This window comes from Piliocolobus tephrosceles, chromosome 2, assembly GCF_002776525.5.
Source record: "Piliocolobus tephrosceles isolate RC106 chromosome 2, ASM277652v3, whole genome shotgun sequence".
In the NCBI taxonomy this organism is placed as follows: Eukaryota; Metazoa; Chordata; class Mammalia; order Primates; family Cercopithecidae; genus Piliocolobus; species Piliocolobus tephrosceles.
The window spans coordinates 29352063-29377056 of NC_045435.1; the positions used below are offsets into that span (position 1 = coordinate 29352063).

At 43.6% G+C, this 24994-nt stretch overlaps 1 protein-coding gene across 1 annotated transcript in view; it reads left to right on the forward strand.

Annotated features, from left to right (window-relative positions):
* BOC (BOC cell adhesion associated, oncogene regulated) overlaps positions 1 to 24994 on the forward strand; it is a 75659-nt gene that overhangs the window by 14476 nt on the left and 36189 nt on the right. Inside the window, exons 3-4 of the mRNA XM_023213368.2 lie at positions 23544 to 23721; positions 24383 to 24661. Coding sequence (XP_023069136.1) covers positions 23625 to 23721; positions 24383 to 24661 — 376 coding nt within the window. The 5' untranslated portion in view covers positions 23544 to 23624. The remainder of the gene's footprint in view (positions 1 to 23543; positions 23722 to 24382; positions 24662 to 24994) is intronic.

Below are 24994 nucleotides of genomic sequence, written 5' to 3' on the forward strand. Positions count from 1 at the left end.
TTCCTAATGTGGGGGGAATGGGGGAATCTCAGAAAAGCTAATTTATAAATATCTTGTAATACATGAAAAAAATAAACCTCACCTTTATCAAAAGGAATGGCATTCTGTACAGTAGGCTTATCCAGAACCTCCCAATGCTGTGGTCTTTGCTCAGAGCAGGAGGTGCAGAGAGCACAGAATGGGTCTTTCTCCATGTGGGGTGCTTCAGCCAGTGCTGGTGGAAAGAAGTCTCTGGTGTGGTCTGGGTCTTCTCTAGTACTTTCTCTCCAGAGCAACCTGTAGACATGAGGGTGGGCTTCTGGTTTTACTGACCACCATTCCATGTCCCTCTCCAGAAGAAGCCAGCCTCCAAGTCATTGGAACAGCGAGGCCCCTTAATAACTAAGTTCTGGATCCCTTGAAAGTCAGGAAGTGAAGAGGAACTGGGTGTCCAGTTGAGATGGAATCTTAAGCAGGCAGAACTAACTTTCCCCACATGAGAAATTAACCCAAATGCCAGTGTTAATACCCCTAATCTGGATGGGGGAAAGGTAGTGAGACCTCATTTCTGTGCATCTCAGCCAAGATGAACCTGGCTAGGAGGTGCTGACCTGTCTCCCTTGTGAAATAATGCTACCCACTAAAGCTTGTGATACCCACTGCAGCCTGCCTCTCCTCAGTCGCTTGAGGTTTAGCACGGAACTCTTACTGCTTATCCAAGTATCAGCAATAAGCCTTGCCTGAGAGCAGCACATTCATGCCTCTTCAGTCAGTTGCCGTAGGGGCCTGAAGTCATTTGTAGCCATCAGGGTGGCCTTTCAATTGACCAGTTAACACATATTGAGCACTATGCCTATTGCCTTCAAGACATCTATATTCTAGTTTCTGAATATTTCTTAGATCACAACAAGAGGTCATACTCCCTTGAATCGCATTATCCATATAATCTCCTTAGGAGAGTGCTTTGCTCAGGGTAGGGGCTTTGATGGTCTCTATTGTTGTCATCATTATTATTAGTTGGGCTTGAATGAGCTGCTGATTTGTAATTCTCCCACAAGAGCCCACATTCTTGGAGAATTTGTCTATTTGAAAAGTTTTGTCAATTATGGTAAGTTGTATAGGTAGAGAAGTGGAGGCACAGGGAAAAGTAATATGTTCATAAGCCCAAGCCGGCTTCCTTTATGGGTCTGCACCTGGACCTCAAGACCTCTGCGCATGGTTGATTCTACAGTCAGGGAAAAGCCAGCCAGAGTTGACAGCTTGTCATTGGTGAGATATGCACAGTTCTGGGAAAAGCACTTCCTGAATAGGCAAGCCCCAGAAAGATGGGAGTGGGGGAAGAGCCAGATGGCTCCCAGTATTGAGTCCAGAGAGCCAGGGAGATAGGCCCCTCAAGGTTTCCTCTGGCTGTGACCAGCAGTCCTCTTTTCAGGAGTGGTGCTGCCTCTTAGGCCCAACCTTGCAGAACCCTCTTTTCCTCCAAAACCTGGGCACTCACTGAAACCTGCCTGACAACGCAGCTTGCCTTAATTGAAAGGACATTGGGTGGTTGGGTGAGTGGGGGTTTCTGCATTTTGGTGAAGGATTGGGAAGGTTTGAGAGGATCTTATTTTAGTTATCCGACTACAAACAAGTGTTTTGTAATTTAAAAAAAAAACAAACTTTACTCTTTACCCTTTAAAAACTCAAAAGGACTATAAAAGCACAAAGAATAGTATCATGAACCCCATGTACCCATCACCCAGATTCAGCAATTATCAAGACAAAAAAGTGTTTGGGTTTTTTTTTTTTTATGATTTTGTTTTTATTAGTGTGCTTTGTGTGGGGATAGGTCACAGATGGATGTCACAAGGTTACTCTTTCCAAAAGAAGTGTGTAATCCAGCTCTTCTACCGTCTTCCAACAGTGAAGTGAAAGGGAAGAGCATTGGCCAGGTACTAGGGTTTGATTTGTGATTGTTCCCTGGTGCTCTGAGATGTTTCTGTGCATCTCCTTTACCAGAAGTTGAGCTTGAATTTTATCTTTGGATTCCCAGAGCCTACTATTTAATGGATGTTCAGTAAGCATTATTGACTTGTGAGGCAAGTGATTTCATGAGACAGTGGCTTTCCATCTGGACAGGTGTAAGTAAGTTAGTGCTTAGCTCACCATCCTGGGCGGACGGGGCAGATAATAGTGTAGAGTTGAGGTGGGGGCCATTATTCGAACCCTGGGGGACACTGAGAGGGAAGGATAGAGCCTCTCAGGTGTTGGATTAGGAATATTGGGCTCCTGATTTTGCTGAGAAGGAGGAAGTCAGCAAGGAGGAACAGGAGAGACTGGGGCAGAGCTGCTCCCTGTGCCTGGCCCCCAGATTCAGTCATTCATAGGCCCTGGGTGAGGTGGGTCAGGATTACGAGAACGAAGACTCCATCTCCAGACCATTTTTCTGGGTGGCCACAAGCAGCCTGCAAGCCGCCTGCGCCACCAGGCCCCACATGCCATTCCAAGGACTGTTTTATTCATTTTAAAGTTGGCAGGAGAGAGTAGGCAAGGAATGGGGCTGTTCCAAGAGTTGGGGGAGTGGGGTCCACTTCCTGTCTCTAGAGCGCGCTGCAGTCCGGCTGCTCTGAGCTCCTCTGGGGCAGGGCTGGGTAGGGTATGCAGTTAAAGGGTATGAAATGGGGTGTTGCAGGGACAAGAGGGAAGACATTTCAAATACTTCCCCTCTGATCTGATCCCAGGGTGTAGCAGAGGCCTCAGGCAGGGTGCCTCCAAGGCCCTAACTTTCAGGAGGCAACCTGCCCCTCCCATCCCTGCCTGGTCTTTTTCAGTTTAAACTTCCAGCCTGCTCCTCCCCTCCCATACATGCATGATGTATGTGTGTGTGTGTTTTAATTTTTATTCTTGGCAGAAGTTAAGAGACAAGATGGATTTGGAAGGAGATTAAACTAGTCTGGGTATATATTGGGCAGCAGGCAGCTTCATTCCTGGACTGGGAGGGCCGGGAAGGAGTGAGGCTGCAGCTCTGAGTTGGGGGTGGAGGGTTGTCTCCTCCCCAAGTAGGGACCAAACTGATAATTGACTCCTTTGGGAAGGCCAGGCACTAGAAGCTCAGCTGTTAACCCTTTGGATTGTCAAACAGCTGGTTTCAGTGAAGCCAAAGCCCTCTAGTCTGATCTGGTGTTAAGAGGATGTGGGGACTGTTGGATAGCCAACAGCTGTTCTACTTCTCAGTGGTCTGTGAGCCCCTGGAAGCTGCTGGCCTTGTTAAAGCAGTCATTGGTGGCTTCTCAGGCTTTGATGTCCAAACGCTTAAATTTGCACGTGCTTGGAAAACATTCCTCCCCTGCTAGCATCTACCTTGGGGCCATCCTATCCTTGCCCCCAGAAGCAACTGTTGCTGGCCCCAGTCAGCAGCAGTCACTATGGCTCAGAGACCTGTTTGTCATCTTTGCCACTGTAGAGACTGCCTTGGCCCCCAAAGTAGATGTTCTTTGCAATGGTGGCCTCCTCTTCCATCTTTATTTCCGAGCAAAGAAGAGAAAACAAAGAATCTGAAAATCCAGAAAAATATCTGGAGAAATCTGAGAGAAGCTTTTCGGGAAAAATGTTTTCTTCCTTAAAATGTGTTAAGGTATTTAATTTGTGAGAGAAAAAATATTTATTTTAGCTTTAAAAATTATAAGAATTTTTTTTAAATGATCCAGTAAGGAACATCTTTATGCAAAGTTTTCAATTTCAACCACCATATCCAGTGCAGAACATTTCTGGCAGATATTCCATACCAAAATGACCCCACAATCCACGGCAGAGATGCCTGCACTGGGACTCTGAACCCTGGCTGCACATGACAATTTCCAGGAAGGAATGGTGAAAATATTGATGTCAAGCCTCCCTTCCCACAGAGATTCTAACTTCATTTGCTTGAGGTGCTGCCCAGGCATTGCTGTATCTGTAAATGTTCCCAGATGATTCTCCTGTGCAGTCAGAATTGGGAGCTTCACATCTAATGTTATCAGAGAACAGAAGAAGATGAGAGAGCCTAGGTTAAGAAATGGGAAGGATCTTCTTGTCTTTCCATACGTAGTGGTGCATATAACTTGGAACCTAGATTCAAAGCGCTGCTGCCAATCTTTGGGCTGTATTTCGATACTCAGACACTCAGGACTGACTCTGTAGGTATGGAGAACTTTCAGGAGTGCAGGCGCAAATACATCTTCGGGAATACGGATGCAGAGTACATTGTGAGAATCTGCCAGACCAATCCATCCTGAAACATGGTGGCTAGTGCGTGACTCCAACTCAGACTTACTTTGTTATTGTTTTTTTTTTCTGCCTTTCTTAATTCCTTTGTTGAAAACAGTTTTGTTGTATAACTGCCTTAAGCTGCCAAGGACACCAAGACCAGCACGCAGGGGAAGCAGACAGTCTAGACTTTGAATCCTTTACTTAAGCAAGTTCCTTAATCTCTCTGAGTCTCACTTGCTGCGTCTGTGTAATGGGATGAGAATACTACCTACCTCATATAGTTGTTTAGTAGTTAGACAAAATCATTCATATGTATTAGCTAATTATCTTGCACATATTAATTCAAGTGGTCAAACAATTTTAAGATTGATATTTTTGTTCTAAATATATGCCTCAATCCCATATTGCAACAACATCTAGTGTAGTACATTTAATAAATCTTAATGATTTTTAACTTGCATTTACAAATCAGTAGGAAATTAGTAATTTAGCAGGAAAAAAGGCAATCTTTAAATGTTAACTTGCTCACCATGACTGTTTCAGCAAACTGAATGTCAAATGGCATATTTTATATAACTTACTAAACAAAGCAATTTCAGATCTGTAAAGCTTGTTGACAAAATACTGAATGTATTTTCTTTTTTCCCCCCCCAAAATACTTATCCACATTGTGTGAATGCAACAGAATCCTGGAATTAGGGGAAGTGTTCTTTATAAGCTGGGGGAATTGATTGCTGGAGATTAGACACAGCAAATTCCTTAAATGTGGTAATGGGGCAAGGAACAACATTTTATGGGTTGAAGGGTGGTTGGGAAATGAGGCCTATGGGAAGATGGGAAGATAAAATATCAGTGATGACATGAGAATATCTGGAGATAGCTTTCTTCAAACTTGCCTTTTTAATTACAAAAGCGATGCTACATACCTTGTTTGAATATTTCCAAGGCATTTAAAGCAAAAAGGGCAAATTCCCTGATCTTCAAAGATAACTGATACTAAAATTTGAGTGTCTCCCGACATTTTCCTATGACAACCCAAATAACTATACACCACATATTCATATGTAACTTTTTTAAATTATAAAAATGGGATCATGATGGTTTGCAAATTGCTTTAGGACATTCTCCAGGAACCTGTTAGGCCAGTATTTCTCAACGAGTATTTGGTGAACATCTCATCACTAATGGTACTCTGAGAAAAAATGATAGTTTTGTCCAATGAGTCCAGGTTTGTGGTCAAGTGAGTCCAAGCCTGTGGGTACAGACTTTAGTGCATACCCTCTCCCCTTCTTGGTGATTCATGATGCATAATAGCGTACTAAAGGCTCTGAAAAGGCCTGCAGTAAAGAAATCTGATTAGCTTTAATTAATATAGCATTTTCCTAAATTATTTTTGGTAGCGTATTTTAATAGCCAGTAGATTTTTAGAATATTCCTCACTAATGTCCTTTCCACCACTACACCCCTACTCCTCTGCCACTGTAACCTCATTGTGAGATAGGCAGGAAAACAGCTCATCTGTTCATTTAATCGACAGATACTTATTGCACTCCTACTATGTGCCAAGCATTGTGATTGATGCTGGGGATATGTGAATGAACAAGACAGAAGGCTCTCTGCCCTCATGGACTCTTACTGTTTGCCTGCAGCATAGTGATGGTATTAGTCATATCCATCTTTAGTCATGATGGATGGCTGTGCTGTGTGCACCTGGGAATGGCAGCACCTCAGCAGGGGAATCCTCTTTGCAACTGGTGGAGCCTAGGAGCAGGAGGCTAGAATTATCCCCACCCCTCTGCTCCTTCCCTTCTTCATGCCTCTCCAATTCCCCACACTGTGCTCCTGCTGTAAACAGTGGTGCCTGATCCAGCTGGCAAGGCTCCATGTGTTTGTTTTCTCTGCATATGCCAGCCTTGCACCGAGGCCACGGAGCTTCCCAAGTTGGGGAGAGCTGGCAGGGGTTGGGGCTGGGGGCTTCCAGCAGGAGGCAGGGACTGATTGACAGACCAACTGGAACATGCTTCAGATTTCCAAATTGATATTTATTTACATTTTAGGTGATTTCAAAGAGCTTTGTAATTGAGAAAGGAAGTATTGGGGATGAAATTGGGGACTGAATGTGTATATTTGGGGGTCAGGGAGGTGGCAAAGAAAGTGGATTTGTGTGAGGTCAGATGGGAAAGAAAGTAAACTGTCAGGACTCTAAAGCATACTTAGCAGCTAGAGCTGGAGCTGCTTGCTGTGTGTGTGCGTGCGTGTGTGTGTGTGTGTGTTTGTGCGCCTGCCTGCCTGCCTTAGAGGTGGAGAATGCACATGTCCAAGGCAGGATGCTGGGCCACACTGTGTGGAGGTATCCAGCCCCTGAGATATTGCCTCTTCTTAAACCTTATTTGTTGAAATACTGGGGATGAATCTGCAGTAAGCATTAGACTAATGAAAGTATTCCTAAAAGTAACCCTAAAAGGAGTTATTCAGATTTAGTAAGTTGCTGTCACTTATGGGATGCCGACTTAGTGCCAGTCATTGTTATAGATGTTTACTAATGTGATCTGTTTTTCCTTCAGCATCCCTATGCGAGTTGATTTTGTTGTCCTATGCCAAATTGGTTCATTTTAAAGTTCGGGGTAAGGGTTTCTTGCTTGCATAAAAGTCTGGGAGGGATCTTGTCCATGTCGCAGCGCAGCCAGATGCGAACTGAAGAGTGGTAGCTTCTCATCTCCCATCTTGGCACTGACTTCAGCAGTTCAGCTATTTTACCCCAAGGCTTAGCTTTTTATTTGAATGCGTCAGATTTCCTGCAAGCATGCATGAGCATGTTAAGGGTTGGGGTGTGTGTGTGTGGGTGTGTGTGTGTGTCAGGGGTTGGGACTGGCTTTGCCTGGCATCTGTTTGAATCAGCCCCACAGAAAGGCCAAGATGCAGCAGCCTGATCCTCATTCAGTCCGGGTCACAGCACCTGAGACCTATTTTGAGTCATGTGGAGGGTATAAATACGGGCCTAGGGCCATTGGTTGCTTAATCATCACAAGGAAGGGGCATAGAGAATGACTGCAAGTGACAGCTTAATTGGAATTGGTGGTAATTATGTTGCCTAACTAACAGAGGAAATCAAAATGAGTGTTTTTAACCCCCAAACCTCCCTAAATGCCCAGCTTCTCATACCAAGAAAACAGCTCCTCACTCGTCTGTGTGACTACAGTGCTCTCTCTTCACCATGACCTTTCACCTTGGCATCTCAGGTGAATTCATTGCTATTCCTGACCCTAGGTCTAACAGTCAGCTGAACCCTAAATACTTAACAGTGTGCCGGCTTCTGGGGGCATGAAGAGCTGGGGGCCTCCCCACTGCCTAGTGGGCTGCCTAACATAGAGTGGGTACTTGAGACCTGCCCATCGAATGGAATTAAGCTTTCTCAGGCACCTACTTCTCTTTACATTCTTCTCCACATTCAGCCCACCCCCACCCACGCTATGTTTGGACGGTCTTATGTCCTACCTGCCTTCTCCACTAATTAAGAACCATGGTGGGCTTCCAAACCAAATCTCTAAGGGAGATAGGAACGGGAATATCAAACACTCACATATCACCTTCCCCTGCTCAAGCTCCACTTTGCAGCCAGAGTCCCACCTGGGATCCATCAGATCCAAATTCCATGGACCAGTTAGGCCTGGAAAAGGCCTTGGAGGTAGGAGGTCTTTACAGCTTAGCAAACATTCATTGAGTACCTGCTGTATGTTGAAGAGGGAGACCTATAAACAAGTAAGTTACACTGCAGGGTGAAAATGACAGTGTAGATAATAAAGCTGAAGCTTAAGCGATGCTGACATAGACTTCTGTTAGCTCTAGGGCTCTTTCCTGCCTTAACTGACAGACTTTCACAAATCTTCTAGGACTATGTGAGGAATGAATATAGATGATCAAAAGGGGAATTCTTTTAAGACTTGTGTTGAGAAGCTACATTGGAGAACTGACTTTCCCATGTACTGAGGAGGGCCTGAGTGTGTGTGTGTGTGTGTGTGTGAGCGCGTGCGCATGGGCATGTGTGCACGTGTGTGTAGGAACCTGTGTACATTTCTTTTATCATTCTCCTGATGCCTTCGTTAGTGTTTCTGGCTCCCTGCCTGTTCTTAGTAAAATCCACAGTTTATCTTGTAGCCCAACGTTTCTTGAGGCCATGCTACATTTCAATTTTGGTATAATAGAAAGATGTTGTCAAAGCTGCTGGGGACTAGGTCCTAAGCTCATTGAAGACTGGAGGTTGTGTCTTGTTTTCCTCTACATCCCTTTTGTACAGTGTGTGGCACCTAGAGGATGCTCAGTGTCAGCACTGAATTGTGCCCAGTGCCCACCCCAGGGACCTGCGCCTCTCATCAGGAATGACTGTGGGATTGCCAGCTGTTCTATATGCTCTTCTCAGCATGAGCACTGAACAGAGTGCCTTGTTTTTACTCCACTCGGGAGCCATATCCTGTTGCCATTTTGGATGATTTGGGGGAAATTCCTTTTCTGTGGGTCCGTATGTGTTGCAGGCTGAGGGTTGGCTTGCTCGCTGGAGTGCTTCCTGGGATAATACGCCATGTTCTTCTCAGGGCTCCATTGTTTCCCATAGGCACTTTCAGATGGAGTCAGTGTTCCAGTCTTCCTCTGAGCCTGTTTATAATAGTAAGGTTTGTGTTCACACACTGGTCGCTAGTCAAATGGGATCGCTTTTCCTTTGTGTAAGACATAGGACTTTAAGCTCTTAAGATTTGCTTTAAGTGCCGTTCAGGTCCTGAGACTGTTTGTTTACATGCCTTTTTGGTTCTGTCTACCCAGTCTCTAAGCAATTCCTTTTACATAGGTTGTTTTGTCAACTCTGAGCACCTAAAGGTTGGGAAGTAGATGTGCTCTTATTTCCTTTCCAGCCACTATATTAGCATCTTAGTTCATTTTACATGACTTGTGTGGTTTAGCCCTGGTCATATGTTGTAATTAGAAACAGGGAGGGAGAAAATAACAGGTGGTTTTGTTGTGGCTTTGTGCATTCACTGAATGAGGTCAGAGGTGAGCTCCTCTCTGGGGCTGGGAGTGGGAGTCCAGGAGGGATTATAGGGATATGTTTTCCTTTATATAAACACTTCTCCACAGCGTCTTGTCTCAATGGACCTACTGTCTGATGAGGATATTTTCCTTTTTCCCTCTGAACAAGTAGAGACACTGTGAAGAAATTATGATTATTATTGTCATTATCATCAAGAGTGCAGAGAGGGCATAAGTGGGGAAGGGTGAAGAGGTTATTAGCTTAAGTGATATTAAATGCTGACTAGTGTTGGGTAAAGATGGAGACATTAGGAACTACATCTAGCCACAAACTTGGGAACACTAGAGCATTCTCCATGGTCCCTATTCCACAGACCTATTTCAAGGGTCTGCAAAACATTATATAGAATGTATTTTTAAAACAACAAAGAATATTTCTTGAACTTCTGATGCATGTGTGTAGGGTAGAAAAATCAGCCCATTGCTTAATTTTGTGTAGGAAAGAGCAAAGAGATGATATCATGTGTGTCTAGAGTTGTTGAAGTGTATTATGTCTGGCAAGGATGTGGAGAAAAGGGAATCCTTATATACTGTTACAACCCCTATGGAAAACAGTATGGAGATTTCTCAAAGAACTGAAAATAGAAGTATCACATGGTCCAGCAAGCCCACTATTTAGTATCTACCCAAAGGAAAGGAAATCATTCCATAAAAAAGATACCTGTACTTCTGTGTTTATAGCAGCAGTATATCACAATAGCAAAGATATGAAATCAACATAAATGTCTATCAACATATGATTGGACAAAGAAAATGTGGTGTGTGTGTGTATATATATATTTTACACACACTATATATATATATATATACACACACACACACACACACACACACACCCATGGAATACTGCTCAGTCATAAAAAGGAATGAAATCATGTCTTTTGCAGCAACACAGATGGAACTGGAGGTCTTTCTCTTAAGTGAAGTAACTCAGAAACAGAAAGCCAAATACCACATGTTCTCACTTGTAAATGGGAGCTAAATAATGTGTACACATAGACATAAAGTATGGAATGATAGACACTGGACACTTGGAAGGGTGGGAGGGTGGGAAGAGGGTGAGGGATGAGAAATTACCTAATGGGTACAATGTACACTGCTGGGTGATGGTTACACTAGCACAATATATCCATGTAACAACACTTCGCTTTGTTATCCATGTAACAAAATTGCACTTATACCCCCTAAATCTACAAAAATTTTTTAAAAATTTTAAATGAAAGGTGAGCAATGAACTTTTTTTTAAAAAAAGTGGAGCATGTCTTTAGGTCTTAAAGGATGTTGATCTATAAGCCAAAAAGGTGGCATTGCCACTGCACTAAATCAGGCATCTAGTGAATGGCTTTTGGAAGAAAAGTTTCATGACCCCTGACTCCCGAATTAATGCATAATTGGTATATGCCAGGTTGCTTTTGCACATTATCTTATTCACTTTTTAAAATAGCTCATCAAAATATTACCATTCTTATTTTCACAGAGTATAAACTGAGGCTCAAAGATACTAAGTAACTCACTCAAGGTGATCTTCTGTGAAGGGTAGAAGAGCCTCAGAAGCCAAGGCTTATGGTTCTTCAGTACCTCATCCTTGAGCTCCAATGCTGTCACTTAGTAGACAAGCTTTGTCTGTAATAAAATTTGAGATGAGACCTAAAGCCCTTATGTGATAGAACATTAGGAAGGGTTGTGATAACATATCAAAATGGGGCCAGTAACACTCTCTGGGTGGTAAAGACTAAAAGTGTTGATGGATATGAAGCAACCAGCCATGGGCTCAGCACATCATAGGAGCTGGGTAAAACTAGGTGCCTTTCCCACATCTCTGCTGTCATCCCCCCTGCCCTCTCATGCCCTTTTCTTGATCTTCTTAGGCCTGAACCTGTCCTCTTTCTCACTCCATAACTTTCTTATTTCTCTCTTTGCCATTCCTCTTTGCCTGCCTCCTTCTACCCAGCCTCCAACTCAGGGCCATGGTGATGGTGGCACAGGCATGGTCTCATCCTAGATTAGATTCTCTTGCAGCCCGGTGGCTATAGGAAGACTGAAGCCACAAGCTTAGTTTGGTGTTCATTTTGGAAGATGAGATGAGAAGGAAAACAAAAGAAGCTTCTGGAATGGAACCTCAAGGCACAGGAGCATCTGCAGGGGCACAGCTTTCTGTCCTTAAAGCACTTAGAACCTCATTGACATTCAGCTCCCCTCCAGGATTGCCCACACTGACGTGGGGACCTTTTGGTTTTGAAAAATAAAGGTCACATTTACAGTCCTTTACCTCCAGGTTCCACCATTAGTAACAGTGTGTCTCTCTGTGTGTGCCATACATGTCCTTGGTCAGGCTAATGTTCTTTCTCAATCCTAGATTTCTAATTTGACCAAACCCTTCAATCCAGCAAACATTGAAAAAGCACCTACAATGTGCTTTCTAGGTGCTAGAAAGGTGCTAGCACCTAGAAAGGTGCTAGAAAGGTGCTAGGGTTACCAAGATAAATTTGACACTCCTTTGCCTGCAATGAATTTATAGTCTGGGGTCAGAAGAAAGAGATAAGAGGTATATGACAGACAGATGCACGATCAAAACCCAGAAATCTCCGTAGAAATGTTATATGAGGTGTGTGAGATGCTACGGGAACCGGAATGAGGAGCAGCCACAGAAGGCTTCATAAGAGGTGACATTTGAGGTAAGATTTAAAGATAATTAGGAGTTCCATGCGTGGAATGAAGGGAGAAGGGAAAGGTGGTTCCGGTGGAAGGAACAGAGAGTATGAAAATGCAGCCTCCCCAGATTTTAGGGCTTACGGGAGGCAGACACAGGAAAGGTTGATTGGAACCCAGTTATAAAAAGCCTGAAGGGCTTTGCATTGGAATTTGAACTTTATTTAATCATACTCAGATGGGGAGCAATCAAAGATGTATCTGTTCACTTATTCTCTTTTTTTTTAGAACTGAACTCCAAGTAGGAAAAAAAAAAAATCATAATTCTTCCAAATTTTTAACTCAGCTGCTTTTTAGAATGTTTCAGGCCTCACCCAGATACTCACTTGCTTTTTATGAAATGGGATCTATATTACTTTTCTCATCTTTTAAACATTTATTTTCATGTTGCTACTTGAGCTTTATAATTATCATTTTAATAGCTACATAATAGTCCATCAGTTATTATGCCATAATTTACAGAAAGCAGCATGGTAGAGTGAAAAGAACCAAGGGTTTTAGGATCAGGCAGACCTGGTTCAAATCCTTACCCTGAGATTTACCATCAATGTGATCTTGGACAAGATTTTAATCACTCTGAACTTCAGTTTCCTAATCTATAAAATGGGTTGACCATACACACACCCTACAGGGCTACTGTGAGAATATAAAATTCGATGAATTATGACTATGGCCTATAGGAAGTACTTGCTCAAGGAATAGTAGCTTCCCAGTTACCTTTTACTGTTTGGTTGAGCTTAATATTTTAGAAAGAAGGTAGATGGCAATGCAGAGGCTGATTAGATGGAGAGAAGAGAGTGCCTGAGAGCTAGTTTGAGGGCTCCAGACCAGTGCTGTTCAATAAATTAGGCACTCACCCACGTGGCTGTTGAGCATCTGAAATGTGGCTAGTCTAAATTGAACGTGCAGTAAATACAAAATATACACTAGATTTGGAAGACAGCATAAAACAAAGTGTAAAACATCTCAATTTGTATCTTGATTACATGTTGAAATTATAATATTTTGGATATATCATGTTAAAAGACATTAAAATATCTTCATCTTTTTTTTTTTTTTAACATGGGTACTAGAAAATTTAAAATTACATAGGGGGCTGGAATTATATTTCTGTTGGACAACACTGCTCATGGTAGAGGTAGAGTCCATACAACTGATTAGATACTGGGGCGGAGAACCAGGGAGAAGCAGGAGACAAGATGACTCCAAGGTTGGACAACCAAGTAGATAGCAAATCTTTTCATGGCTTTAGGGAGGATAGGAGAGTAGATGAGTTTATGTCTGTAGAAGTGGTTTATTAATGGGTGTCCTCTGAGCAGTGATGTAAAAGGCAAGGATTTGGTTTAGACTAGAGTAACTGTCCCTGCCTTCCTTATGAGTTGACCATTCAGGCTCCTTCCATGTCACATACTGTACACGCTTTCATTCCTGCACAGACTTGTTAGGGACACTTTTTCCCACCCCTGTATGCTCACAGCCCACATGGCGGGCTTGTCACCAGGTTCAGAGCATACTTGGTGCCCAGAGGCTTCTGGAGTGAAATATTACTGACCAATGTGCTCTTTGCAGGGAAGGTTGGGAAGAGCTTGGCTGCTCCGTGGTGCCCCCAGAGTGCTCCAAGACTGGCTGTCAGAGAGCTCCAGATATCTCTGCTTGTCCTTTTGTGGAGCTCTCCTCTGTAACCCATGAAATATGCTGAGTCACAGTAACCCAGAGTCGGACTGTATAGAAAAAAGAAATTGCAGGGAAGGCTTCCACAGGGAGGGTAACTGTTCGCAAAGTCCCATTAGACCCAGCTCAGTTGTGTGTCTCCACCTGCTCTGGCTTTTCTAAGATTCCAGGAGTCATCAGGGAGTTCATACTGAGGACCAAGGAGCTGAGGCTGGCTTCTGGATAGCATTTCAGATAACCACATGATACTTAGATTTGAGAGTCGGGAATTGAAATTGTACCTGGCCTCTGAAATAGCCAGTGTACCATTCCCTGCAGGATTGTTGGGATATAGGGCCTTGGGTTGAGCTAGGAAACTAGAGATTGATGATGCATCTCAGCAGTGGATGAGAACAGGGGATGTGGAATATATCAAACTTGGAAGACAAAAAACAACAACAAGCACAGTGTCTGCCTTGATTTTAGCAGTTTCAGCTGACTTAGCCTACCTGGCTTTGGTACTGGAGGAGGGGATAACAAAGGACACCTATGAAATACTTGCACCAACTCTGGCAGGGTTATTGCTGCACCTACAGTAGGAGCCTTTTGCTTCTCCTAAAGCCATTTTCATCTCCCCTAGCCCTGACTGTGGTTGTCGGGTAGCGTTCCAAGTTGTTTGTCACCAGTAGTAAAACTCTAGGAGCACGTATTCATTCAGGAACCATTTATTGAGCTCCTTCTGTGTGTTAGAAATACCATAGGATTAAAGTTTCAACTATAGGGAAATACATGAAAGTTCTTTTAATTTTCCTTTTTTTCTATCCTGATTTAAATTTGTGATTTTTTACAATCACACAACAAATGGCTTTAGGTTTTACAACTTATGAAAACTATCCTTGAAGGAATTCTATCGTATCTTGGTTATGAATTTTATTTTTGCTGCAAAGATGGGAGAAATTTACCGTTTCCTTCCTACATTCCCTGCTCCTCTTTCCCTTTTGAGCACTGGTGGGGAAGATGCCCTTAGACCTCAGGTATCCCCAAGCCTGACTTCCAGCAGATATACTTGTGGCAAGGCCCAGCCTACTGGACAGCCCACTCCTGTAATGCAGAGAGGCCTCTTATGCCCTTAGCTTGGCTGTGGCAGACCACATCTGTCACCTCCTCCTCAGTCAAAGCCAGACGAACCAGAGGAGGAAATGGGTCAAACTTGGCAGGCTGGTGCATCCTCTGCCCCTACAGGGGCTGATTTCTAAAGTGGTTTCATTCTAGCACCACATCTGTGACTTCTGAAGGCCACTGGAGAGCTGAGAATTGGCCACAGGCCAGGAACGTAGGTGTCACTGGCCTTAATGACCTGTGTTGACTGGGATTGAGATAGGGCTGGGGTGAGATTCAGGAGAGAGAATGTCAGAAATACCTAGGCATAGGTGGCTAAGTAAATATGAAGGTTTCTGTCCCAGAAGGCCCTGATGGGTGGGTGCTCTTCCAGAGACCACACTCACCCAGCTATACTCCCTTACACGTGTGCACAGACTCAAACCTGCACACATCTGCACACACAACACCAAGTGTTCCTGGCCCTGTGTGGATGCTGCACCCCTCTCCCCCTCTGTTCTCCCGGGAACTCCTACTTCTCACTTCTCCCCACCCCCGCAATGCCACCATGGCAGTCCTCACACCTAACCCCAAAGTCCAGCCTTTCCACCAGCCCCAGCCTCTCTAGATTAGAGCTCTCTGGGGACCAGGACCTTTTGAAAGGAAGAAAGAAAGAAAAAAAGGAGAAAAAACAGAAAGAAAGTGGGAAACAGAAGAATGAAACCGGGAAGGGGCAGTGGTGCCTTGAGCTATCTCACTGCATTACAATGAATATGGACTCTATTAAGCTCCGTTCTGCCTGTTAGTGTTTCCCGGGGCAACACAGCCCCCATATGGCAAGCATGCAGCAGATTAGGGTAGGCCCCAGGGCCGCATTGAAGGCCAGTGGCTTGACTGGCAGTTGAACCCCCTCCCCACCTCCCCCTACTCCTCACACTTGACACTGCTTGTGTTTATCTAAAGCAAGGAGGGGGGTGCCGTTTGAAAGGTTTTTGTCCTGGCTCAGAGAAGAGAGAGGAGGAGGCTGGAGGCAGGGTGGAGAGAGGGAGGTTGAGGGAGGAAGGAGGGTGGAGGTGGGGTAGAAAGGGGAGAGGCGAGAAAGGAAGGCTTCATAAATATGCAAGAGGAGCTGTGAATGAAGAGAGAGAAATAAAGCAGATGGAATTCGTGTTAAAGAACAGCACAATCACCCTGTTTTGAGCCCTCCAAAAACAAAACAAAACAAAAAAAGAGAACAGCCTTCTAGGAGTGTAGGAGCTGCGTTTATCCAATTAGCAGGGTTGTCAAATTGAATTTATATGGAAGAGAGGTGGGGGAATTGAGCCGGGAGTGTAGAAGAAAGGAAGTGGTTTTCCTTTTCTTTCAGTTTTCCAGTTTAGCAATAAAGCCCCTCACACCATGGGTAGATTTGTAGATTTTTTTTTTTTTTAATCTCTTAAAAGAAATGAGGTCATTTTGGGGAAGGAGTATGAGTGACAAAACTCCCCAGTAACTTTTTCCTCCAGTGCTGGAGTTGGGAGAGGATTAGACATGTTTTACCAAAAGCTCAATGGGCAAATCAAGAGATAAGACCCCTTCTCCTTGACTGAGATGGCAGAGGTGGCTTCTCTCTATGGGGGGTTCCTCCCCGAGGAAAGATGCTCTATCCTGGCTCCTTCCCTTTCTGCTTGCCTTGATGGTGAGTGGAAATAGGCTCTGTTTGTTAGCACCTTGTTATAAATTCTGGGTTCAGTGAGAGGAACCCAGGTTTTGCTCAACTCCCCAAAATGCCACTTTGATTATATATTCCCATGCTCAAAAACCATCATTAACTCCTCTCCTTCTGTGGTATGAATTTTAAACTCTTTTATCTGGTCTTCCACAGTAAGACCCAATCTCAGTGTCCTACCTTGTCTCTTTTCTTTCTTCTGGGTAAGTCTCCAAAGTGGGGTGCAAGTACCAAGGGGAAAAAATATAAGCAATTCTGTTGATTGCTTATATAAGCAGTAAGATGACAGTAGAGATTCCCTTAATGTTTTTTCTACCTAAAAAAGGAATAGGAAAGAAATTCAGCTTTGCTAATATTTAATATAGGGGTTGGCAGTGGCGCATTCGGTCTGTACATTAGTCTGTCATGTGTCACAACAGTGTCCCAGGCATCTCCATGGGTAAACGGCTTGACAGTGTGGAGGCCTCACTCGTCCATTCACTCCCCAGTTTTCCTGTTCTCTCTTAAGTGGATTTACAGATTATATTATTTAGTTTAACTAAATTAACTCTCACAAAAGGACAAGTGGCTTAAAGAGATTGCTACAAAGAAACTGGGTTGAAGAGAAGGCTGATAATCCAAGCACATGCAAACAGGAAGAAAACAGCAGAGCTGACCCTTTTCAAGTCACAGGAGGGAGTAAAAACAATGATAATGGAATCACTTCTGATGAGAAGTCAACAAAATAATTAACAGTCAAGCAGACTATTTGAAAGAGATTACACCCATATCATTAGCGATGATACTAATCCTAAATAGGCGTTCTGCCTTAAGGTATTAGCTAATGATATTTTAAGACAATCATGGTTAAGGAGTTATTAAAATATGGTTTCATTTTTACCTACTCTTTTTAACATTTTAGTTCTGCAGTACATGTATTTATAAGTAAAGAAGTATGCACATATTAGGGATGTTTGCCCAGAATATTTCACTCAGGTGGTTGTAGAATTAGGGAAGTTTGGAGACCACTGTTACAGATAAAGCCAACTGCTTGGCACACCACCCTCACCACCCTGCGAACACAAGACTAGCTTTCCCACCAGGTCAGTATCACCTTCCTGCTATGCCCTCATCCCCCTTGCTTGTACATACCTCAAGAGAGGCCCAGTTTCAAATCCTATTTCCAGAATACCTTCCCTTAAGACCTGAACTGAAAACTCTCTTCTGCCTCTGCTCTCATTTGCCACTTCACACTGGTGACTAAACTGATCAGTGAACGTATTATAAGAATGCTAAAGCTGTTACAGGAGAATAATCACAAAATGTCAGTGGTTATGTGCAACAAGGGTTTATTTCTGCTTATGTCACATCTTGAGCTAATTGCTTGGATCTTATAGCTAGCTGTGCTTGCTGAACCATGTGACATATGGTCACCAGACTGGCGAGGCAAAGATGGAAGCAGCTGTCAATCTCTTAACCGCCATGGCCCAGTAGTGACATGTGAAGTTCACTTACACATGTTCATTGGCCAGCACTAGTCACATGGCCCTAAGCTCACTGCAGAGGAGGCTAGGAAATGAAGAGGAGCTTGTGGATATTTGCTGGGTGCTAGTGGATTTATGTCCCAAATATTGCTTTAAGCTCCTAAGGACTAAATCCATTTTCTAGTACTCACAGTACCTTGCATATTGTGTTGTATGTGGTAGAGTATAGCAATATTTTTTCTTCCCAATAATATTAATAATTAAAAGTCAAGGCACACATCGTTTGTTCATAGAAGACTCATTCACAACATTTGGATGAGGAATAAGGTAAAATATAGTTAGAGGCTGGCTAGAGCATGACTCATACTTAAAAACATAAAACCATTGTTTTTTTCTCCTCTATTTGACATCAGAGTGTTCTGGGTAAATGTTCTAGATATTAGTCTGGAACTGTGCTGTCTAATGGGGCAACCACTAGCTCTATATGGCTATTTAAATTAAATTTAAAGAGAATTAAAACTTCAGTGTCTTCGTCACATTAGCCACATTTTGAGAATTTAATAGCCCTGAGTGGCTAGTAGTTATCTAGTGCTTTAGACAGCACAAATATAGAACATTTCCATCACTGCAGAAAATTCTACGGAAGGGGCTTGTGCAATGAACAGTAGGAGATTTTTATAGATTAGAATGTAGATGATGAAAGGATAAAAATGATCACACAAAGTTACTGTTATAGACAATGATCCAGGTAACATTATTCTTATGTATAAGGAAGTAAATTCAGAAACATACTAAAATTGGCTTTGAAACCGTTTCTAGCCAGTTGGTTAATGTGGCTCCAGAAACAATTTGCTAGGAGGTAGTGTTAAGATAGTAAAAGGAGCACTGGACTAGCAGTGAGAAGACCTGACTTGTAGCCCTAAGTCTCCCTTCTGAATTAGCTGGGAGACCTTCTACAAATCACTTAGACTCATTCAGCCTTGACACATCATTCGTAACACCCAAAACACATTAGGCGTTACTCTAGGATACTTTTTTATTTTCTCTGAGGTCCCGCCGAATAAAAAAAAAAAAATGTTTTTTTAAATTAGGTCTGTGTGTCAAGTACAACTTTTTAAGTAAAAATGACCTTTGTTTTTTGTATATATTTAAAGGTATGCAACCTGATGTTTTGATAAGCTTTCTTTCTTTTTTTTAAAGATACAGTCTTGCTCTGTTGCCCAGGCTGGAATGCAGTGCAATGCCTGTCATAGCTCACTGCAACCTCAAACTCCTGGACTCAAGTGATACTCCTACCTCAGCCTCCTCAGTAAACCTTTCTTAATTCCTTCTCCTAAGTCTATCTAAACTCACATATTCAGCCCTCTGAAAACTAAATTCATTTATTTCCCCAATATTTGCCTCAATGCCTCTCTTCTGTGCAGGGGTACTACCCTCTTTCTTGAGATAGGGGGCTGCCAACACTTGCACCCCAGACACTTGGCATCACCTTCTAGGAGCAAAGCTTTCTCTTTTAAGACAATTGGGAAAGGTGATTCTTACTCTACAAAATTGGGAGCATGCAAAAAGAAAAGTAACTTGGAGCAGGATTTTTTTCTTTTTCATGTAGCTAGTCCCTCTCAACCAATGGAACAAAAGACTTTGTCAGATCGTATTCTTGCCACTAGAAGAATGTTTTTAAGAAAGTCTCTTTGTGCTATCTGCTACATCACACTCTCTCCTATTCAGCTCACCTTTGTTATCGGTCTTAGGACATCCAAAGGGCATGTTTTGTGTTTTAGATCATAGAAGCTTCCCTTTCTGAGACAGCTGCCGTGCCTTGGCATGGGTGTCTGGGGGATGAGCTGGCGGCTTTTTTTGTGGTGTTGTCTCACTCTCGGTCCAGTTAGTCAGCCAGCCCTCTTGGGAGGAAGTGGAGCTGGCCTCCTCCTGATGATGATCGACTCTCAGTTGTTTGTAATTTTCTCAAAAAATAAATACTCTGAGGCTACAGTTTCTCAGGATTGGTCTTAACCCCAGAGTGTGTTTTGTTGTTGTTGTTTTTGGAAAGTTTCAAAAACATCTGTTTGGAAGAGATTATTTCAGTGGAGAACATGTATGTCAGCAGTTAAATGTCTCAGACCCATTTTCTGTCTTTTCTTGTGTGTCCAAATAACCCTTTAAACTGTCAAGTACCTAGGCCTCAATGAGGAATCAAATGATTTTGATATTTTTTTCCTTGATTTCTCCCCTTTTTCTCAGAAAATGCCTAAGGAAAATAAGAAGGGATCTAGATATATTTTGCATTGCCAAGAAAAATAATAGGCCTTACTGTTGCCTTCACCCAACTTTGAAATTGTACTTTGTTCATTTCATAATGGGACAACGTTATACTGCAATTAGGTTCTCTAGCTTAAGCCTTACTTGCCTTTTTTCCCTGAACATTAAAATAAAGTTCTCAGATAACTGAAATTTCTAGAATTATCTTTCTAAACCTAACTCACTAGGTAACTTGGTTCAAAAAGTAACTCACTTTTCCCAGATACTAAATAAAATACATCATACTTCCAGTGACCAAGCCCCCACCGTTCCCCAAACATAGTCATATTTTTTGGTCATAGTTCTGCTTTTACATGAATGAGACCCCACGCATCCTGTTTTGGGGTCCTTAAAATGGTACTTCTTACAACTCTGTTGTGGGGATTAATGGGTTAACTCCATTCTCCCTCTCTGGATACCTGCACCTTCTCACTCCCTGTCACTCTCAATTCTTTTCTCCTTGTTGTTTTTGAAAGCAGGGTGGTGGCTGGCAGCAGCAACAGGATCTGTTTCCATTTTGAACCTTATAAATTACGGAGGTGCAGAAGTAACAGGAATTGTTTGGCTGCTCCTCGTTAAGCAGGAGGGGGTCTGGGCTGAATTTCCTCAGTAAAATCTTTGTTGCTTTTACAACCCAAACACCTTTGTAGCCACACAGTACTCAGATAAGAAACAACCCTCCCATTCCTCTTTGTCTGCTTGTCCTCTTTTGCCCTTCATTACTTTATGTTCATTTTCTGTCTCCCAACCTCCCTTCTACCCTTTCTTCCTCCCTCCCTTCCTTCCCTCCTTGGGGCATGGAAGGAACATTTGCTCTCAATTTCCTTAAGGGGCTGGGGAAATTGGGGCATGACTTGAACACGCTAGTTCCCTAAAATCCCATAACTGGGAACTCATGCAATGATCTATATAAATACCTTATCTCAGTGGGGAAAAACAAATTAGAGAAGTAAAGCAAGTATCTGGAAAATTGAGAGGAAACCAAAAGCTTGCTTTTTGGTTTAAGTTTTCCCTCTAGAAATCACTGTTAAAATGCCCCACTGTTCTACATCAACTCTGTTTGCTAAACACCCACTGGGTACAGAGCCCTGATAGGGGGAAAAAATGGGAAAAAGGCTACTATTGTGATTAAAAGCACAGAGTTTTGGAATCAGCCCAAACTGGGTTTCAATCCAGGCCTACTGTTATGCGATCCTGGGCAAGTTAACTTCTGGAACTCAATTTTCTCACCTGTAAAATGGGGATATAGTCCTCGCCTTACAGGGTTGATGAGAAGGTTAAAGGAAATAGGTTGTATAAGAGCTTAGCGAGTTCCTGGAGTAGCGGCAGGCACCCCCAGCTCTCCACCACCACAGCCCCTCCCATTTGTACTCACATCCTTTGCAGCTTTCATGAATTTTACTTTGCCAATAATATGACCCTTTGATTTACTGGATTGTTTGAAAAAGAGCGAAAGCTCTCTCTCTACACCAATGGGAAATTATCTTAACTTGCTAGGAAATGACTTTTGAAAAACTTGTTTAAAAATGTTCTTTCAAATCCCTTTTAGAAAACGTCCCCTTGTCCTATCCCAGAGTAGTCCTGAAGTCTTGCGAGACCTCTGATGTTGAAGTCATGGGCAAATGGAGGAAATACGAACCATTGGGAAAGAACTCTTGGAAAACATTCTGAGCATCCACAGAATGCTAGGGGCTGGGGCCCTCCATCTGGTTGGAAAGGGTGCTCACTGAGCAGTGTGGATATGGCCATCTTCACTCCCTCAGCAGCCAGGCGGAAAGCCAAAGGACTACAGGTCTTGGGGAAGGGAAAGGTTTAGGTTAATCCCAAGCACTTCCCAACACAGAGCAACAGTCCCCTGTGTCAGGCATGTTGGGTGTCTCCTGTTTCTTACAGCAGTCTCTGCGGGCAGCCTGAACTCCAGGACTGGCCAGCACAACACATCTCTCAGTTGAGAAGCTTAACTACTTCTCCAGAGTTTTAAATGGTGACTGTAAATCTTTGAGAGAGTCTCTGGTTAGGTAGATTGATCTAGAAGAGTTTAATGTTTTGAATGTATGTCACACTTCTAGAAATATACTATTAATATTGCCACAGGTGAATGATCCACTGTGCAGATCACTGGAATGTCCCCTTCAATGTTATCCAAACTCATTTCAATGCCTCCCTGACTAATAAGGCTGTTGATACCCCGTCCTTGTTTGTTAATGTTCTATAAACCCATCAATGAAAAGCACGGAAGCAAAATCTTGGTTTTGGCTGTGACAGAAGAGTGTGTGTGTGTGTGTGTTAGAATATACACTTGCCCATGTGATTTTGATAAATCGTGTAAGGACCATAGCTTAAGAAAGACATAAAAAATCTGCCTTCTGGAACAGGAGATGCTACTGTTCTAGGCAGAGAGGGTGGCTGATAGCTGAGGTGTGTTGTCAGATGGCTGGAGGTGCAGTGTGGTCTGAGCCTCAAAGCAATGTTGTTCTGGGTGGAGATACAACTTGGGTAATCAAGAGTGCAGATTTTGTACAGACGGAAAAGTTCAAAATTTCTAGCACCAGGAGCAGAGAGAAGTAGGAGCTAGTGAGTGATAGTGAGTGAAGTGAAAACAAGGCTCTGTGCCCTGAGAAAGTGAGGGATCTTGGCTGGCTTATGACTTTGGGCCGTGTTTGTACCTGTGGGAGTAGATGTTACGGACAAGCTGAGGAGAGTTAGGGTGATTGCAGGAATAAAAGGGAGTTTACAGGGATATCGGCATAGAGCTGGGGTGAGGAAAATCAGAGCAGAAAATATTTCATGAGTCACTGAGACTCTAGGATTCATTCACTAAGGAGCATTCCCTGCAAGGGCATTCAGTATGCATCACACACACGGCACTGCTGTTCCACAATAGTCTGCACTAACCACATGGCAGGGCACATGGCTGTGACCAGCTGGCCTTTTGCAAGCAAACGGTAAGAATAATCTCATCTGTTCTAGCATCTGTGCCAGATAGTCACTGTCCTGTGCCATGGATATGGTTGCAGGCCTCAGCCTCTCTGTATCCACTGCCCCTCATCCTTGTTGCTGTCCATCCACTGGGCAAAACTCCAGCATTCTTACTACAATAAAATCACCTTCTAGCTAGAGAAAGAGCTCAAGGAGGCAACTTATAAGAAGCTTCTTTTAGATGAGAAATGGCATGATAGTGTTCTTTGGTCTTCCAGCAGCATGACCAGGTCTCTACTTTGAATGTTGCCAACAGGGAACAAGGGACAAAGCCAGGCCCCGTGGCCACCACAGGTGCACCCCAGGCATCCTCATCATGGCCATTGCTCTCTCTTTCTCTCTTACAACAGAGTGTTGCTGGGGACGGCAGTATCTCTTTATGTGACCCTGGCGGCTTATGGAACGTTGGCTTCAGACCTTTGTGATACACCATGCTGCGTGGGACAATGACGGCGTGGAGAGGAACAAGGCCTGAGGTCACGCTGGCTTGCCTCCTCTTAGCCACAGCAGGCTGCTTTGCTGACTTAAGTGAGTGCTTTCCTTCCCTTTCCCTGGCCTTACAGTCAAATGGAAACATTCCACATTCTACAATAACTCTTTAAAAAGGCCTTCTTTACCTGGATTTCAAAGAACACTTGATTCCCATTGGCCTTCAGGGACACAAGAATACAAGATGAGACATGATCCCAGCAACATCATATTGGTTATAGTTTGGTATTTGACTCATTTCAAAGCTATACCAGAGGAGGAGGAGGAGGAGAAGTAATAATAATAACTGCTATTTGTTGTGCACTTACTGTACGATGTCATGGCAGGCAATTTGCACATATCGTTTGCAAGCCTCATGACAACCTTGTGAGACAAGCAATATTAGCTTCATTTTACAGATAAGAAACTGACACTTCACAAGGCTAGAGTCACGTGGCTCAGAAGTAGTGGCACTGGGATCAGACTCAGGTCTGTCCAAACGCAAAGCCCAAGCTCTTGCCTTTACAATACATTCTCACTCCACATCTACTCTCTGGGAACAAAGGCAGGTTGGGAAATGGACAAGAGCAGTAGAGTCGCAGAAAGACCAACTTCTCTGGTGACCACTTCTGGAAGACTTCCTGGGTGCAATGCTTCTAAAAACGTGATGTTGTTTTCTTGGGGGCATCAGTTCATTGCTGCATCCCTGTTCTTCCTCCAGATGAGGTCCCTCAGGTCACCGTCCAGCCTGCATCCACCGTCCAGAAGCCCGGAGGCAGTGTGATCCTGGGCTGTGTGGTGGAGCCCCCAAGGATGAATGTAACCTGGCGCCTGAATGGGAAGGAGCTGAATGGCTCGGATGATGCTCTGGGTGTCCTCATCACCCACGGGACCCTCGTCATCACTGCCCTTAACAACCACACTGTGGGACGGTACCAGTGTGTGGCCTGGATGCCTGCGGGGGCTGTGGCCAGCGTGCCAGCCACTGTGACACTAGCCAGTGAGTCTGCTCCTTTGCCTCCCTGCCATGGTGCAGTCCCTCCTCGTCTCTTCCCACCCTGAAGCCCCCACCATTCATGCTGCATCTTGTTAGTCTTAGCATAAAATGGTCTTTAACTGCTGAAATGTCAAATCAGAACGGTAGCTGCCTAGTAATGCCCAGTCATGGGGGACCCTTGTGCCCTTGGAAAACCTCACTCCAAGTAGAGGCTGTATCTGGAGTGAGTATCTACAGAGAGGGGAATTGGTCAGTGCTCTTGACATGGCAGAACTGTTCCCTGGACCTTGGAGCAGGGCCATGCTGTGCCTTCCTACTTGGTCATCTGTGGCTGTA